This window comes from Beta vulgaris, chromosome 9, assembly GCF_026745355.1.
Source record: "Beta vulgaris subsp. vulgaris cultivar EL10 chromosome 9, EL10.2, whole genome shotgun sequence".
NCBI classification, from domain to species: Eukaryota; Viridiplantae; Streptophyta; class Magnoliopsida; order Caryophyllales; family Amaranthaceae; genus Beta; species Beta vulgaris.
The window spans coordinates 52,083,140-52,098,081 of record NC_079210.1 but is presented as its reverse complement, the minus strand read 5'-3'; the positions used below and the strand labels follow the sequence as shown (position 1 = coordinate 52,098,081).

Genomic DNA, 14,942 nt, shown 5'->3' with positions numbered 1-14,942 from the left:
CCCTAACCATCGAACCTAACTTCCTAGAAGAATAAGGGAGTCAACCTGGGGATGTGAAACTTGAGCGAGTCAAGGCAAAGCTTAAGGAGGGCAAAGCAGAGGGGTTTGCGATCCATGAGGATGGGAGCATACGATATAAGGGTAGGTGGTGCGTGCCACAAAAGTGTGAAGAGCTGAAACAAAAGATAATGAGCGAGGGTCATAACACGACGTATTCTGTCCACCCAGGGGGAGATAAGTTGTATAAGGACCTCAAGAAGATGTTTTGGTGGCCTGGTATGAAGAGAGCAGTAGCTGAGTTTGTTTCCAAATGCTTAACATGCCAGAAAGTCAAAAGTGAACACAAGAGACCTCAGGGAAAGATTCAACCCTTAGACATTCCGACTGGAAATGGGACTCGATATCCATGGACTTCGTTGTCGCCTTACCTAGGAGTCGGGGAGGCAATAATACCATTTGGGTGATAGTGGATAGACTAACCAAGACAGCAAGGTTCATACCTATGAAAGATACGTGGAGTATGGAAGCCTTAGCCAAGGCTTATGTGAAAAATGTCATTCGATTGCATGGAGTACCCACAAGTATAGTATCAGATCGAGACTCTCGATTCCTGTCGAATTTCTGGAAAAAGGTCCAGGAAGCATTTGGTAGTGAGCTATTAATGAGTACAGCCTTTCACCCAGCTACCGATGGTCAAACGGAACGAACTATTCAGACCTTAGAGGACATGTTGCGAGCATGTGCTTTAGAATACCAAGGGTCATGGGAAGACCATTTGGACCTCATAGAATTCTCATACAACAACAGCTACCATGCTAGTATTAAGATGGCACCATTTGAAGCGTTGTACGGGAGAAAGTGTCGTAGCCCTTTGTGTTGGAACGACATCAGTGAGACTGTAGTGTTAGGACCTGATATGATTCAAGAGACGATGGATCAAGTGCGAGTCATTCAAGAAAAGATTAAGACTGCACAGGACAGGCAAAAATCCTATGCGGACCAGAAGCGAAGGGACGAAAATTTCGAAGTTGGGGAAAAAGTGTTGCTTAAGGTGTCCCCAATGAAAGGAGTGATGCGATTCGGGAAAAAGGGGAAGCTAAGCCCTAAGTTCATAGGACCCTATGAGATACTGGCGAGGGTAGGGAAAGTTGCTTATCGCCTGGATTTACCCAACGACCTAGAAAGGGTCCATAACGTGTTTCACGTATCCCAACTCCGGAGATACGTACCTGATGCGTCACATGTCCTTGAACCTGAAAACGTAGAGATAGACGAAACTTTGTCCTATGAGGAGAAACCTGTCCAGATCCTAGACCGCAAAGTGCGAAGTACGAGGAATAAGGACGTCAGAATTGTCAAGGTGTTGTGGAGAAATCAAACTACCGAGGAAGCCACATGGGAAGCCGAAGATGCAATGCGTCTGAAGTACCCTGAGCTTTTCAAGAGGTACGTGAGTTACGGGGACGTAACTTTTCTTTTAAGGGGGGAAGAATGCGATAGAATTTCGCGCTTTCACCCTAAAGTATGTTAATTATGTTGATTATGTTAGTTATATGCTAGTTATGTGTGAAAATGCTTATCTATTGTGTGAACGTTAGAAAACGCTTGTGAAATTTGGGACTTAGAAGTGCAAAAGATCGTCGTTAAGACGGGCTACCTCAAAGTTTCGGGACGAAACTTCTTTTAAGGGGGGAAGCCTGTAATACTCCGTATTTTTAATACTAATTTCGTACTAATTAAGAAAATATAAAAGAATTAATAAAAAGGTATTTTAATTTATTTACAAGTTAATAGGAATAAATTATTAGTAATATGAATTTGTTAGGAATTTCCGGAATTTTAAAAGAGTAACCTAATCGACCTAGGGTTACTACCTTTTGGAAGGGAGTATAAAAAGAAAAGGAGAGGGAATTTCAGAAAACCCTAAACCTTTCTTCTCCCTCTCCTCAGCCGACATTTTCTTCTTCTCTCTCTCCTTGCCGATCTTCCCTTGTCTTCTCTCTCTCGAATTTTTCAGCCATCTCTCTCTCAGATTTTTCTCTCTCTCGAATTCTCTCTCAATCTCTCGTGCTATTCCTCTCGCCTCCCTCCCGTCGCGTGTTGTGCGTGAGTGGTAGTGGTGCGAGACGGAGTTCCGTCGAGGTCTTGGGCGAGTGGTTCGAGGGCTGTGTGCGTAGCCGTGTGTGTGAGTTCGAGAGTTTTTGTGCGAAGAGTGTCGTGGTTCGTGCGAGTGTTGCGCGAAGAGGTTCGAGGGTTGTGCGAGGGTTGTGCGAAGGACGTTCGAGGGTGTCGTGCGAGTGTAGCCGCGCGACAAAGCCGAAGTGGTGCGAAGAGTTGTGCGGTGTTCGAGGGAGTCGTGCGTGTGTTGTTGTGCGTAGGTCGAGAGCGAGCGAAGGGTGCGTCGCTGCTGTGCGCGCCAGCGAACCGAAGAAGGCTCGAGTGGGGCTGTGTGGCGAGCGAAGGCCACCGGAGTTCCGTCGCCGGAATTTTGTGCCGGCGAAAGTCAGTGGTATAATTTTGTACTTAACTTAGTATGTCAGTTTATTAACTATTCTTATATTTACTGTTTTCGTAGTTAAGAAAGGTTTGTAAATTATAATTAATAATTAGAGTGTTTAGTAATTTATTAGATTGTTAACTAGTTAAGTTATTGTTCTGTTTTTAGTATAAATTCTGGTTAGGTTTGTAATTGGAATAAGTTGGAAGTAGGAAAATTGTGTCTTATTATTAGTTACAATTATTATTGTTTCATGAGTAATCTGTTTCATGAAATCTGACTTTGGACATGGAACTTACCTTTGGACATGGAACTTACCTTTTGGACATGGAACTTACTCTTGGACATATGACTTACCTTGGACATATGACTTGACTTTTGGACATAAGACAGGCTGGACTTATGACATTTTGGATGGGTAAAACAGTGGACTAATGTTACTAATTAACTTAGTTACTCACTAACTCTGACTTCTAAAAGACGTTAAATTCACTAGATTAGAATTATAACGAAAGTTCTGGAATAAGGTTTTAACTATTGCGTAATTCGAATCGTTGGATCGTTATGGTCTTAGTACGTAGTAGTTGTTAGTGTTATCAAGGACGTAACACTAAAAGCTTTGTTTTAACGATTTAGGTCCCAATTTCATAAGCGGCTCGTTCTATTAAGTCAGCGAAAATTCTCCGCTACAAGGTACGTACGCGTACCAGTTTACTTTCAAAGCTTAGTATCATGTTTAGGTTGCAGTTCATGTTATTGGAACCTAGTACCATGATAGGGAACATTTGATTGTGATTGTTTGGTAGACGTTATAACGTGAAATCAATATGATGCATTGAAATATGTTGCATTGAAATGCGAAGTTCTATCGTAGTGTAACATCAGCATTATTAATCTGATCTATAGAGTAACAAGAGTGTTACTAGGGATAAGATTGAGTTTGGTAATTAAGAGAGTATGTAAATGACTCCTTAAAGTTATAAAGGAATGATTGGTAATAAAAGAAGATTATGGCGATACTTGTAGTTGGACTCCCTACAAGTATAGAACAATGGGGGGAATGTAGGACTTGTCCTACACTCCTACGCAGGCCTACTGTGACGACAGTAGTGTCCTTATATTTTGATAACTCAAGTAGGCGGAAGGTTCCGTTCGATCTTGGGGGTATGCATACTAAGGTGATGGGTGTGAGACGGAACAAAACCGTATTTACATTTCATCTAATAGACCAAGTCGTCTATTAAGGATTCAGTAGCCCGTATGATTCTAGTAAGATGACGGTGCCCGTTCGATGCCAAATAATGAAAGAGTAAAGGATGTGAGATAACGTAGGTTCATATAACAGTTGTAATGTATGCATCATTCATATTCATAAAGTTTCAATGGTTCATTACGTACTCAGCATAGCTGACTCTGTGTGTTATTATGTGTTTGTTGTCCTGTGATGAACTATTGATACTTCAATGGGGAGCAGACTAGGTGAGCTGGTGCTGCTGCATGACATCAAGCATATGGGGGCTAGACTGTAGTTTGAAGTTAACTTTTGGTTTGATCATTAATGAATTTTATAGAACATTGTTACATAGTTTGAGTTTGAATAAAGAGGGTCTACTATGATTCCCGAGTTGTATTTACATTTTCTATTCCGCTGCAATTTGGTTTTGAGACAATGAATTTGAGTTACCGTATTTCTAATTATGCCTTGCGTTCCATCGCGGCGGTAACACTCCCAAAGTCGATGCGACGTAGCTTTAGACGTGTATGGATTTTGGGGGTGTTACATCGACTCTGTCAAAACCCGCCTCGAGTTAGCTCGAATAGAACTTGAGCTCGACTCGAGATGTTGGCGAGTCGAGTTGAGCAACTCGATACTCGTCTCGAAAATTTGTGAGAAACTCGAATATCCAATTGTTTGTAGCAAAATACCTAAATTCAACATATGTTCTACTTAAAGATTGCTTTTAACACGAAACACTTACAAGCTACTCGAGATCTACTCGGTCAAAACTCGACTCAATTTAAACTCGACTCATATGCTAATGAGTCGAGTCGAGCTAGCTTAAACTCGAACTCCACTCACATCACTTACAAGTTACACCCTTAGACATAAAAACATGCTCAATCAAATTAGGAGACCAAACTTGAAATATTCATATCAAATAAATCTTAAAAAATGCAAACTAGATCACAAACCATAATACTTAGATTGCTTGATTAAGCCATGTAGTTTCCTCATCTTTCTAAATTGATACATTCAAATCTCACCCACTCAACCCTCATTTCCTAAGAACTTTCCGGAACATTTGAGATTCACCTGTCACATTCTCCACTCTCACAAGTCACATCATCTCCATCTTCCTTTTCCTTGATTCCCTCCATTTCCTTAAATCCCCCAAAACCCTCCTTCAAACCTTCACCCATCATCAAAATTCCTTCTTTTCTCTCGCGCATTTCATCAAACACTTCATCTTCAACCTCTCAAACTTCCTCGTCAATGGCGGACGACGGCGTTGTAGTACTCTACGACGGAACCATCATCACCACCGATCAGCCCACAACCTAACCCTAACCCGTATTCAATCAAAGTCGGGTTAACCCAGATTCTCCGTGGTGGTGCAATCGTCGAAATATCCGACCCCACACAAGCCAAAATCGCCGAAAATGCCGGCGCATGTTGCATTTCTATCGTCGGAGATCACGGAAGAATGTCAAACCCATCTCTAATCAAACAAATAAAACGCACCGTTTCGATACCCGTAATCGGAAAATCTCGGGTCGGCCATTTCGTCGAAGCCCAGATCATCGAATCATCAGGATCCGACTACATTGACGAAAACGAGGTTTTATTGATTGCTGACGAGGACAATTTCATCAACAAACACAATTTTAGGGTTCCATTTATTTGTGGGACCCGAAATTTGGGCGGAGCTTTGAGGAGGATCCGAGAAGGTGCTGCAATGATTCGGACTCAAGGGGATTTATCTGGGTCGGGTAATATTGCTGAAACAGTTGGTAATGTTAGGAAGATAATGGGTCATGTGAGAATGTTGAATAACATGGATGATGATGAAGTTTTTACCTTTGCTAAGAATATTGGGGCTCCTTATGATTTAGTTGCACAAACTAAACAAATGGGCCGGCTTCCGGTTGTTCATTTCGCTTCCGGTGGGATTGTTACTCCTGCTGATGCTGCATTGATGATGCAATTGGGTTGTGATGGTGTTTTTATTGGGGTTGAGGTTTTTGATGGCGTTTCGGACCCGTTTAAGCGGGTTCGGGCTATTGTGGAGGCTGTGAGGAATTATAATGATCCGGCTGTGTTGGTGGATGTGTGTACCGGGTTTAGTGATGCAATGGCGAGGTTGAATGTTGATGATGATAACAGGGTGGTTGAAGTTTGATGGAATTGAACTAATGGGAGGTATCTATTTCTGACTTGAATTTTTTTTTGAATGATGAGTTGGGAAGAAATTTTAGATGCTCTTGTTTTGTTGGTGTTTGGTTGTTGTTGTTGTTGCTAAAGATGTGGTAGTCATTACTTTAGGCATGAATTATGATGTAGTTGAGCATTGTGTAGTCTGTTATGTACTTGATGAGTTGATCATGTTGTATTATGAGGAAATATAGAGAAATAGTAATAGTTTAATAAAATGCAACTTCTCTGTGTAAGCTGTTGTGCTTGCAATATATTTGTTGTAATTTTACATGATGACACCATGTTTATTGTGATCAATGTGGCTTTATTTATTTTAGGGAAACTTTGTAGGTATTTACTTGAGGCTAAGCAGATGCTCAAAATAAATAGCCCTTACTGCCGTTTGGTAGTTGGTTATAAATGGTGGTAATGGGAATGAATTTGTGTGTAAATTTGTGAAAAATATCATTGTCCATTCCCATGGTAATGCTTTATTTTAAAGTGTCCACTTTCCTTCTTGAATTTTCATTCCCATCCAATACCACCTTGTAGGTGGTAATGAAAATTGCTTCCCTTTGGAGACAAAAACACAAGTTTAGGGGTGAGATTGCTTGCCCGTGGAGAAAAAATGCCTCCCATAGAGATTTTAAGGGTGCTTCTCTAATAAAATTACACTTAAAATTCATTCCCTTACCGCATTTTATTAACGACTACCAAACGGGCTGTTGGTTACACTTCTTTCCTCTATGACCTTACTCTTAGGCGGAAATGAAAAAAAAAATCGGGGGAAAAATTGTGAATTAGTTTTTCTTTGGTTGTTTCCCGTCATGAAAGTTAGAGTAGAAAAGAAGAATGAAATGGAAAGGAGAGGATGGATACGAGGAAGGTGAGGAGTAGGGAGGAAAATGCTATCCACCCTTGGCAAGTCTACACTCTACATTTCAATATGAGGAAAACCATTTTCCAACCTTAACAAACCAAACAGAAGGAAAATCTTAGTAACTTACCCCGTTCATTTCCCCTAAGATCGGTTTCTCGCAATTTTGATCATGGGATTTTGTGCATAGACTTGATTATGCTGGTTCTTCATCATAAGCATACTTTATATCAATTATGTGCTCTGTTATCGACTAAGTGAAGGCAGTGATAATGATAAGTATTGGACACAGGATTGCTTGCGTTACTAGTTGCAGAGATGTGTAAACTACTAAGGCTTAAATTAATTGGGAGATCATTGTTACATGAGTTTTCATACTTTACTGGACTGTGAGTTGAAATCATTGTCAAGCGTCTCAAGCATATGTAGTCTATTAACGGCAAATAGCGTATAGGTCTGGCATTCTGGCTCTTCATGCATTAGAGAATGACGTGAGTTTGGAATCTCGCTTGTTATTTGATTGTTCATGTAGTCATGCTTGATAGTGGAGTTAGGATATCTTATGTTGCATTGTTGCTAAGCTGGCTGGTAGAGGCATGGAAAACAAGCATTGTCAGTCCTTTCAAATCACATCTTGGTTGGAAAGGAAGTATGGTTTAAATTTTCACGCATTTTGGCTCATAGTATAAAGTTTTTGTGGTACTTTGCCATTGCTGGATGTCAATAAAAAGGAACGAAAAAGTGGCACTTTTAGCCCTTATTAAGCTGGTCGACAAGAAGGGTAGGTTACTTAGTGCTTGCATCAAGGGGTGTACGAGAACCATACATGTTTCGGTATTTCCATGGTTATATGAGCTGAAGATCTTCTGGCACTTTAGAATGTGAAAGACTAAGCCTGGTAATCAGATTTTCTGGTTTTAAATGACAATTGGTATTCTTGTTTGCATTGGGGAGTGGAATAGATTTTAATACCATAACTTTCAAGTTGTGTCTATGCTTGGGGACGAATGAGCGAGTGACTCAAAGGTGGGTGGCTGGGTCAAGTGGCCTGCATAGTAGCCGTCTAGCCGATAGTATTATTCATAAGCAAGTCCCAAGGCCATCCCTCTGTTCTTAACTTGAGCTTCAAGACGTAAAATATGAGTGCAAAGGGAAGCAGGAGCTCGTTTCGTTTCACTTACGTATTTGATAAACTGATAATGGGATGCAGATGTTGGTCTCATGTTCAATTTATGTTTTTGTGTCTAGGATTAGCCTTGCAGTGGAGAGGGATGCACTCACAGCATCGCTTTCTTATATGGTGTAAGACTAATCGTTCTAAGATTCATCAGCATTGTTGTTGTGTTTGTATGTTTAGAGCTTGCAATTTCATTAAACGGGTCGATTTTTTTTTTTATTTTTTTTTTATTTCAGGTATGGTTGTTCTCAAAATACACCAATAATCATATCGTGTAAGGATATGATAAATTGATAAATCGGGTTGGGTTCAGGTTGGCTTTGTGTTCTCGTATTGTGTCGTGTAAAGTAATAACCAACGCTAAAGAACTTCCACAAGAACATTTTCGGTTATTTTGATTTCTTTTTTTTTCTTGTCTTGCAGAGCCGGCAAGAGTTGCCTCTCAGCTTATACACAATCACCAATTCACCATTTTCGTAATTTGTTGGGCCAAAAACTAGGAAAATGACAGTGTATCAACGTTGGATTCTGTACAAATATGATGAGTATCTCCTACTAAAGTAAACAAGTAACTCAGTATAAAGTATAAATCAATATACTCTTAGGACTATATTTGCGTAAACTTTTTTTTTTTTTTTTAAAGGTAAGATGAAGTCCCTTGCAAGGAAGGGGGGAAATTAGGGATCTCTTTTTGCAAGGGGTGAGACTTGATCCTTTGACTTATGGGATCGGATGTGATGTCAATATCACTAGGCTATCACCTGCTGTGCGTAAACTGCTCAAAATGGAATCTAAATTGATAAATTACTTGAAACAGATAAGTGAATATCATTTAAACGGTCAATTGTATTTAACCCAAAGTGTGTATGTGAATCATGTCTGAAACTGTCAAAGGTTGTGAGTTAAAGATGATGAGGGAATGTTGGTGAGCTGAATACGAAGTATTGTTTACAATCTCGGTTGATGGGCCAAGATATGCAATTATAGACCGTTCAAAATACTTGACACAATTTGACTTATATAAAGGGTGTTTGGTTGAAGGTAATGGAATGGTTTTGAATAGGATGGGATGTGATACCACTAATGATCATGAAATTGTTTGGTTGAGATAATTTGTGTATGTGATACCACTAATGATCGTAAAATTGTTTGATTGAAATAACTTGTGTATGTGATACCACTAGTGATCGTAAAATTGTTTGATAACTTGTGTACGAGACCTCGTAAGGTCATACTCATAGATTTCTCATCCTCCTTAAAACTCATGGAATCATGAATACGTCGAATACAATACTACTTGAGTACTTAAAAAAAAATGCTACTTGAGTTGGAATGTGCAAAATCCAAATATGAGTTGTCATAAATATATTAATGTGAATTGTGGCTGTATCTAGGAAATTGGTTCCAAAATTTGAAGAGATTGTATGCAGAGTTTTAGACGGTAGAGCAGAACTAACAACATAATATAACTAGCAGAAGTGGTGCAACTGGTATTGATATTTGATAGTTTCCCGAGCAAATACAGTACCAATGTACCAGCAGTCCAGCACATGGTTGCACTGCAAATCTGCATTCGCCGAAATCTATCTGCTTATACTTATACAGCCATCAATGATAGTTTAGAGGGGGGTAACAACTAGTCTCATTTTGGATTGCACGAACATTTCCATTGCAAGATGGTCAATTGATGAGTTCGTTATCGTTTTTTATTTTCAGTTTTTATTTTTAGCTTTTACAAAAAAACTAAATAAAGTAGTTAGGTAATTTTTTATTTTTAGACTTTAAAGTATATAAATATGACCACGGCTTACCTTCTTTAGTAGTCATGGCGTTCTATTTATATATTAAAGATATAAAATATTCCCTCTGTTTTTATGTAGTTGCTACATTTTTGGTGAACGATTTTCAACACATGATATAACCTTTAATCTTTTATTAATTTTGTTTAAGTAAAAATTATAATAATTTGATATTATAAATCTACACATCGAGATGAATCTAACAAGACTACACATGAATATATTTTTACTTATAAAAGAATCAAAATTATCGGTCAATGTTTCAATTTCCAAAACAACAATGTAACAACTAAATAAAAGTAAAAAGAGTATATATAGTACAATAATAATTTTTAGATATCCCCTATTAATAAACACGAACATCGATCATACTCCATTACCTTTAAATCTTGGTTGAAAATTTAAACATTGATCACTCACACGGCCACTCGGAAACGGACGTATTACCATATCTTGAATCTTGATATTATTCAGAAGTATGGAGTATCATGATAATTGAGAAAGGATATCTTGTATGATCAAGCAATTCACTTCTTAGAATATCGTTATAACTTGATGACAAGTTGAAAGATCATGAGATCTGCGAATAAGTTGTTGATAAGTTATCTTGATTACGGATTCAGAGCAAGACAGCAACTTCCATACGTCATGGAGAACAAATATCTTATCTTGTCAGCATAACTTGTTTACTTTGACAAACTACTCTAGCACTAGCAGACTAGCAGTCTAACTCCATACCTTTGTGGACTTGTGGTCCTTCAAATATGCGTGCCTTTATCAAATTTGCCACGTTATAAATCAAGGATATTAGTTACTACTTAGCTTAGTAGTATACTAATTTTTAACCAAATAAAGGTTTGCTTTTGGGGTAAATGATAGTAGTATAAGATGATGTTTAAAAACATTTAGTCATTCTCTGTTGTTCCAGTATGAAATAAATACTGCTGGGGTGAATTGATATCCCTAAATCATGTATGTCGGTTTGATGCCCTGCAAGACAGAACACATAAACTAACCTCGAGGGTTGATCCGAGTAACGCCTCTCCGATGCCTAAGTCAGTAAAGGGTAAAAGCCGTTATTCTCATAGAGTATACTAAAATATGCGAATGTACCTTATGACTCTAATCATGGGGCATTTATAGGAGCCGACAGTATCCCAAGCTAGGTAGGACACTGCTTCCATTGATTGAACACATATCTATCCTTTTTTTCATATTTATCTTTAGGCACATAGGCTCACTAGTTAAACCCCGGCCCATTTAATGATGACCCAAGTGACGAACACTGGTAAGGTATTCGTTAGACTGGTATAATAGGAATACCGTTATTATATGTGTATGTACCCTAGTACCTAGAGAACTTCACGATAACTTGACCAAGTCGGTCAATAGCAGCCCAGTTGGACCGGTAGGAAACTTAGCAGTCTCCACACATCTGGTTTACATCGACAAATTGATATACCTTTATTTGGAAACAATATTAAAAAAATTATAAAGATCCCTTTTAGTTAATGTGTCATATTCTTAATTTGGATAATCAGAGCAATGTGTATGAAAGATACCATAATTTCCTTAGGCTATTTGATCATTGGACCAATAATTGATACTTCCATATATTCAATTTTCTTTTTCAACTGAGATGTGGATCAGATAGTCTTTTATGCAACTTTCAGACTTTCAGTAGTTGCAATAATCATCGACTTTCTGCAATTTCTTACATTAAAATTCATACAACAATAGAGCTCAGCTGATATTTCTGAACCAACAGCAAGTCAATTTCAGAGTTTCATTATCATCACCCCCATCATAAATTTTCTATGTGCGAAGCTTAATCATCTGTAAAATTCACTTTGAATTTCACTAATTACCAAATTATGTTGATTCAATTGTTTGAACACTTGAATATGACTAAAATCACAAGAAAAATAAACCTTATGATCCTGAGGCCTTCAATGTGTTCTCAGCCTGTATACTCTCATTATCAACACCATTGAACAAGCACCTCAAAGAAAGCTCATACGCAGCGAAAATGGCTCCATTCACAACAAAAGCCCTAGCAACTGCAGTTCCCAACCCTCTCCATAAAACTCCATAACCATCTTTCTCAACACTCTTCCTAAAGCAATCTACAATTCCACTGTATTTCATTGAAGATATTGTTTGTGCCTGCAACCTCGTCTTGACAACATCCAACGGATAGCATGAAATCCAGCTCGCGACTCCAGCTAGTCCCCCGGCTACAAGCATTGTATTTAGGCTTTCTTGTCCTGTTTTTCGGCATCCAGGGTGAAGCTTCTCCCTTATGTACTCGTATGTCCAAAAGTATAATCCATGAGCAGGTGCATCTCTGAGGACCGTGATGGTTAGACCTCGGTATAGCCCTCTTAAACCTTCGGTTTTTAAAATGGTTTTGGCTAAGTTTACTGGACCTTTTTCAGTACTTAGTCCCATATGTGGATTTTGCTTCAATTGAAGACGGATTTTTAGTAGCTCAACGGGGCTTAGTATAAGACTTTGAAGGGCTCCCGTGCCAAATCCTCCTAGGGCTACACCCTTGTATGAAGGAGGTTCTCTTGGATCAACAGATTTGTCACACGCTCGTGAAAGGACTGCGTATGTTTGGAAAACCATGGCATTCTGCAAATTGGAATGAATCAAAGCACATAATAAGATTTTTGATTCGACAATTTCATTTTTATCATCCTCAAACATATGTTAAGACTAAAGAGGAGACTCTAAACTTCAAAACACCAACATAATATTACTAGTTCTGTCCAAGTTAAGATAGAAATATACTGATTAAGAACTTAGGACAAAAAAAATCAGATCATCTAAACGTGTAAAAATCCTGATTCAATTCAAAAACACATAGTTATGGCCTTTTGGTGCTAGTGTCAAATCTTCAATTAGAGGTAACCTTATGAACTTTTGATGAAACATTAAAAGTATAAAACCAAACTTTGGACTAGTATTGCACAGTTTATCATGCCAATTGTACTTTTACACAATTGATCGGATATGTGGGGGTGCAAGGCTACTTAAATAGGACTCATTACCACATCAACCCCGTCTCCAAAATTAATGTGTGAGTCAAGATACACCTAAACTACAACGTGTGAGTCAAGATACGCCTAAACTACGACGTTATATGATATAACATGATATCAATAAGACAATAACTAAACACTTACAAAATTTGACTAGATTAATCCAAGCACCCAAACATAGAAGCAAAAATATAGGGATAGGACCTTTTTCCGAAACTGCCAAATTATTCCCAAAAAACAGTAGATTCCCAGGATCATATAAAAACCAGCACCAAAAGTAATTATCCCAGAAAATAAAAAGATAATCCCAGAATCAAACATGCATATCACTCCATTTTTTTTTAAAAAAAACATGATATTTAATTACTACAAAAATAAATGAAAACTTATACAGTTATACTCCCGTTTCTAAAGAATTATTACACTCTTACTTCTCACACGTATATTAATGCAAAACTTTTAAACACGTACTATATTACATATATATTAAGACGAATCTAACAAGATCCTGTCGGAAAAAAAAATCAAAAGCGAGTCGAACCTGAAAAGTGACAGAAGCCAAGGGAGCACCCATGCCTCGATAAAGAGCAGAAGGACCTTCATTAGCAAGAACTCGCCGGAAAATATTCATTGCAGAACCAGAATTCGAACTTTGTTGCCGGATTCTTATCGTATCTAACGGATATCCGGCAACAATACCGGCGATTCCACCAAACCCACCTGCCACAAATTCTCTTCCCCAACTATTTGCTAAAAATTCCGGCCAAAAATCCATGCTTATCTCACTTTGCATCCCCTTAAAAAAATTCAATCAATTATATCAAACCACTTTTTTTTTGTTTGCTTTCTTCAAAATCAATTCTTTAATTTGCTTAGGAAAAACTTCAAATTTGATGATTAATTAATGAACACAAAAAAGGTCTTTAGTTGAATGAAGTTAATCTCAAAAGAAGAAAAGAAAAAGAAGTGTATTTGATGAATTTTTAGATGGGTATCTCTGTTTTGGTAATATTAACAGATTTAAGAAATACCCACCTAGAAATTAGCACTTAAAAACGTCTAAGAATTTTGTTTTCTCTCTTCTTCACTTGATGTTTTTATTAGAGATTATTGAAGCTTTTTTTTGTTTGTTTGTTTTGCAGCTGAAGAAACAGAGGTATTTATTGAAGTTTTAGAATTCTGTTCAAAAAATTGATGCGTTTAAAAGAGGGAGAATTTCTTACTCCGAATGGGAAAAGGAAAGAAGCCAAAATTGATCACGGTGCAAATTTGTTGGGACACTAGTGCAACTAGAGAGGTAAATGCCAAGGATTTGCTTCCCTTTAGGGTGGTGATGCGCAAATAATGGTGGACACGTGGGCCAATGATTGTGAGACACGTAATTACGTAAAAGTGGAGATTTATAAATAAATATATTTCATCGTATTAAAACAAAGAGAAATCATGACGTAGGTGGTTTACTCATTAATTATTTATTATTCGAACTAGTTATTAGGCCCAAATGCTTCGAATTATTAGTATTATCACGTTTATAGAGCATTAATGTGAGGTCACATGGTTGAACCTTATATGAAGCATGTATAAACTTACTTAACAATATTTTTTAATAAGTATATTTGTATAGAATTTTGATCTGAGCTAATTTGATAGAGTTTGTCTTGTAAGAGACCACCTATTTTTAAAATGAAACTAGTTTGTAGGCTCGGGCTACATCCCAGGTAATTATATCTTTCATTTATTAATATTTTATTTTGAAATATTAACATCAAGTATCACTTGGTTTAGTGGTTTAAGACATTAGTATATGCGTTTGTGATCTCAGAATCGAATCTTACATAATGCATTTTCTATTTTTTTAAGTGTATGTGGATTACATAACATAAAATTCTACAAGCGAAGGCGCCACGTGTCATCGTTCCGTGTTTAGGAACGCCTTTTAATTTGATAGAGTTTGTCTTGTAAGAGACCACCTATTTTTAAAATGAAATTAGATAATGGTAAGCCCAACATTAAAAAGATAATTAGCATAATAGTGATTAGGTTAATTTCTTTCGGTGACTAATTTATCTATTTAGTTACTATGTCTACTTTTATATTAAAATTAGACGGTCTCTTTTAATAATTTTTGAT

The 14,942-nt window shown here is 37.6% G+C and overlaps 2 protein-coding genes and 1 long non-coding RNA gene across 3 annotated transcripts; 2 read left to right on the top strand and 1 right to left on the bottom strand.

Annotated features, from left to right (window-relative positions):
* Positions 1-2,088: 2,088 nt before the first annotated feature.
* LOC125493106 (uncharacterized) lies at positions 2,089-4,226 on the top strand. The gene is made up of 3 exons (XR_008967714.1): positions 2,089-2,509; positions 3,134-3,190; positions 3,972-4,226. It is a non-coding gene; the product is annotated as an uncharacterized LOC125493106 (long non-coding RNA).
* Positions 4,227-4,681: 455 nt separating this feature from the next.
* LOC104904673 (pyridoxal 5'-phosphate synthase-like subunit PDX1.2) lies at positions 4,682-8,375 on the top strand. Its single transcript, XM_010693016.4, is given in 3 exon segments — positions 4,682-5,056; positions 5,058-5,918; positions 8,203-8,375. Coding segments are annotated over 2 exon segments (906 nt in total). The 5' UTR covers positions 4,682-4,991; the 3' UTR covers positions 5,899-5,918; positions 8,203-8,375.
* A 2,978-nt stretch (positions 8,376-11,353) lies between these two features.
* LOC104904672 (mitochondrial arginine transporter BAC2) lies at positions 11,354-14,086 on the bottom strand. Its single transcript, XM_010693013.4, has 2 exons — positions 13,354-14,086; positions 11,354-12,402 (listed from the first exon to the last, which is right to left on the bottom strand). The coding sequence occupies exons 1-2, from the start codon at positions 13,603-13,605 to the stop codon at positions 11,698-11,700; spliced, it is 957 nt and encodes a 318-aa protein (XP_010691315.3). The 5' UTR covers positions 13,606-14,086; the 3' UTR covers positions 11,354-11,697.
* Positions 14,087-14,942: the final 856 nt, after the last annotated feature.

Excerpts from the sequence above, each read along its gene's own strand:
- LOC104904672 (XM_010693013.4), bottom strand. The coding sequence starts at position 13,605 with ATGCAAAGTGAGATAAGCATGGATTTTTGGCCGGAATTTTTAGCAAAT. Across the intron at positions 12,403-13,353 it reads TGGCTTCTGTCACTTTTCAG|AATGCCATGGTTTTCCAAAC; the intron begins GTTCGACTCGCT and ends TCCAATTTGCAG.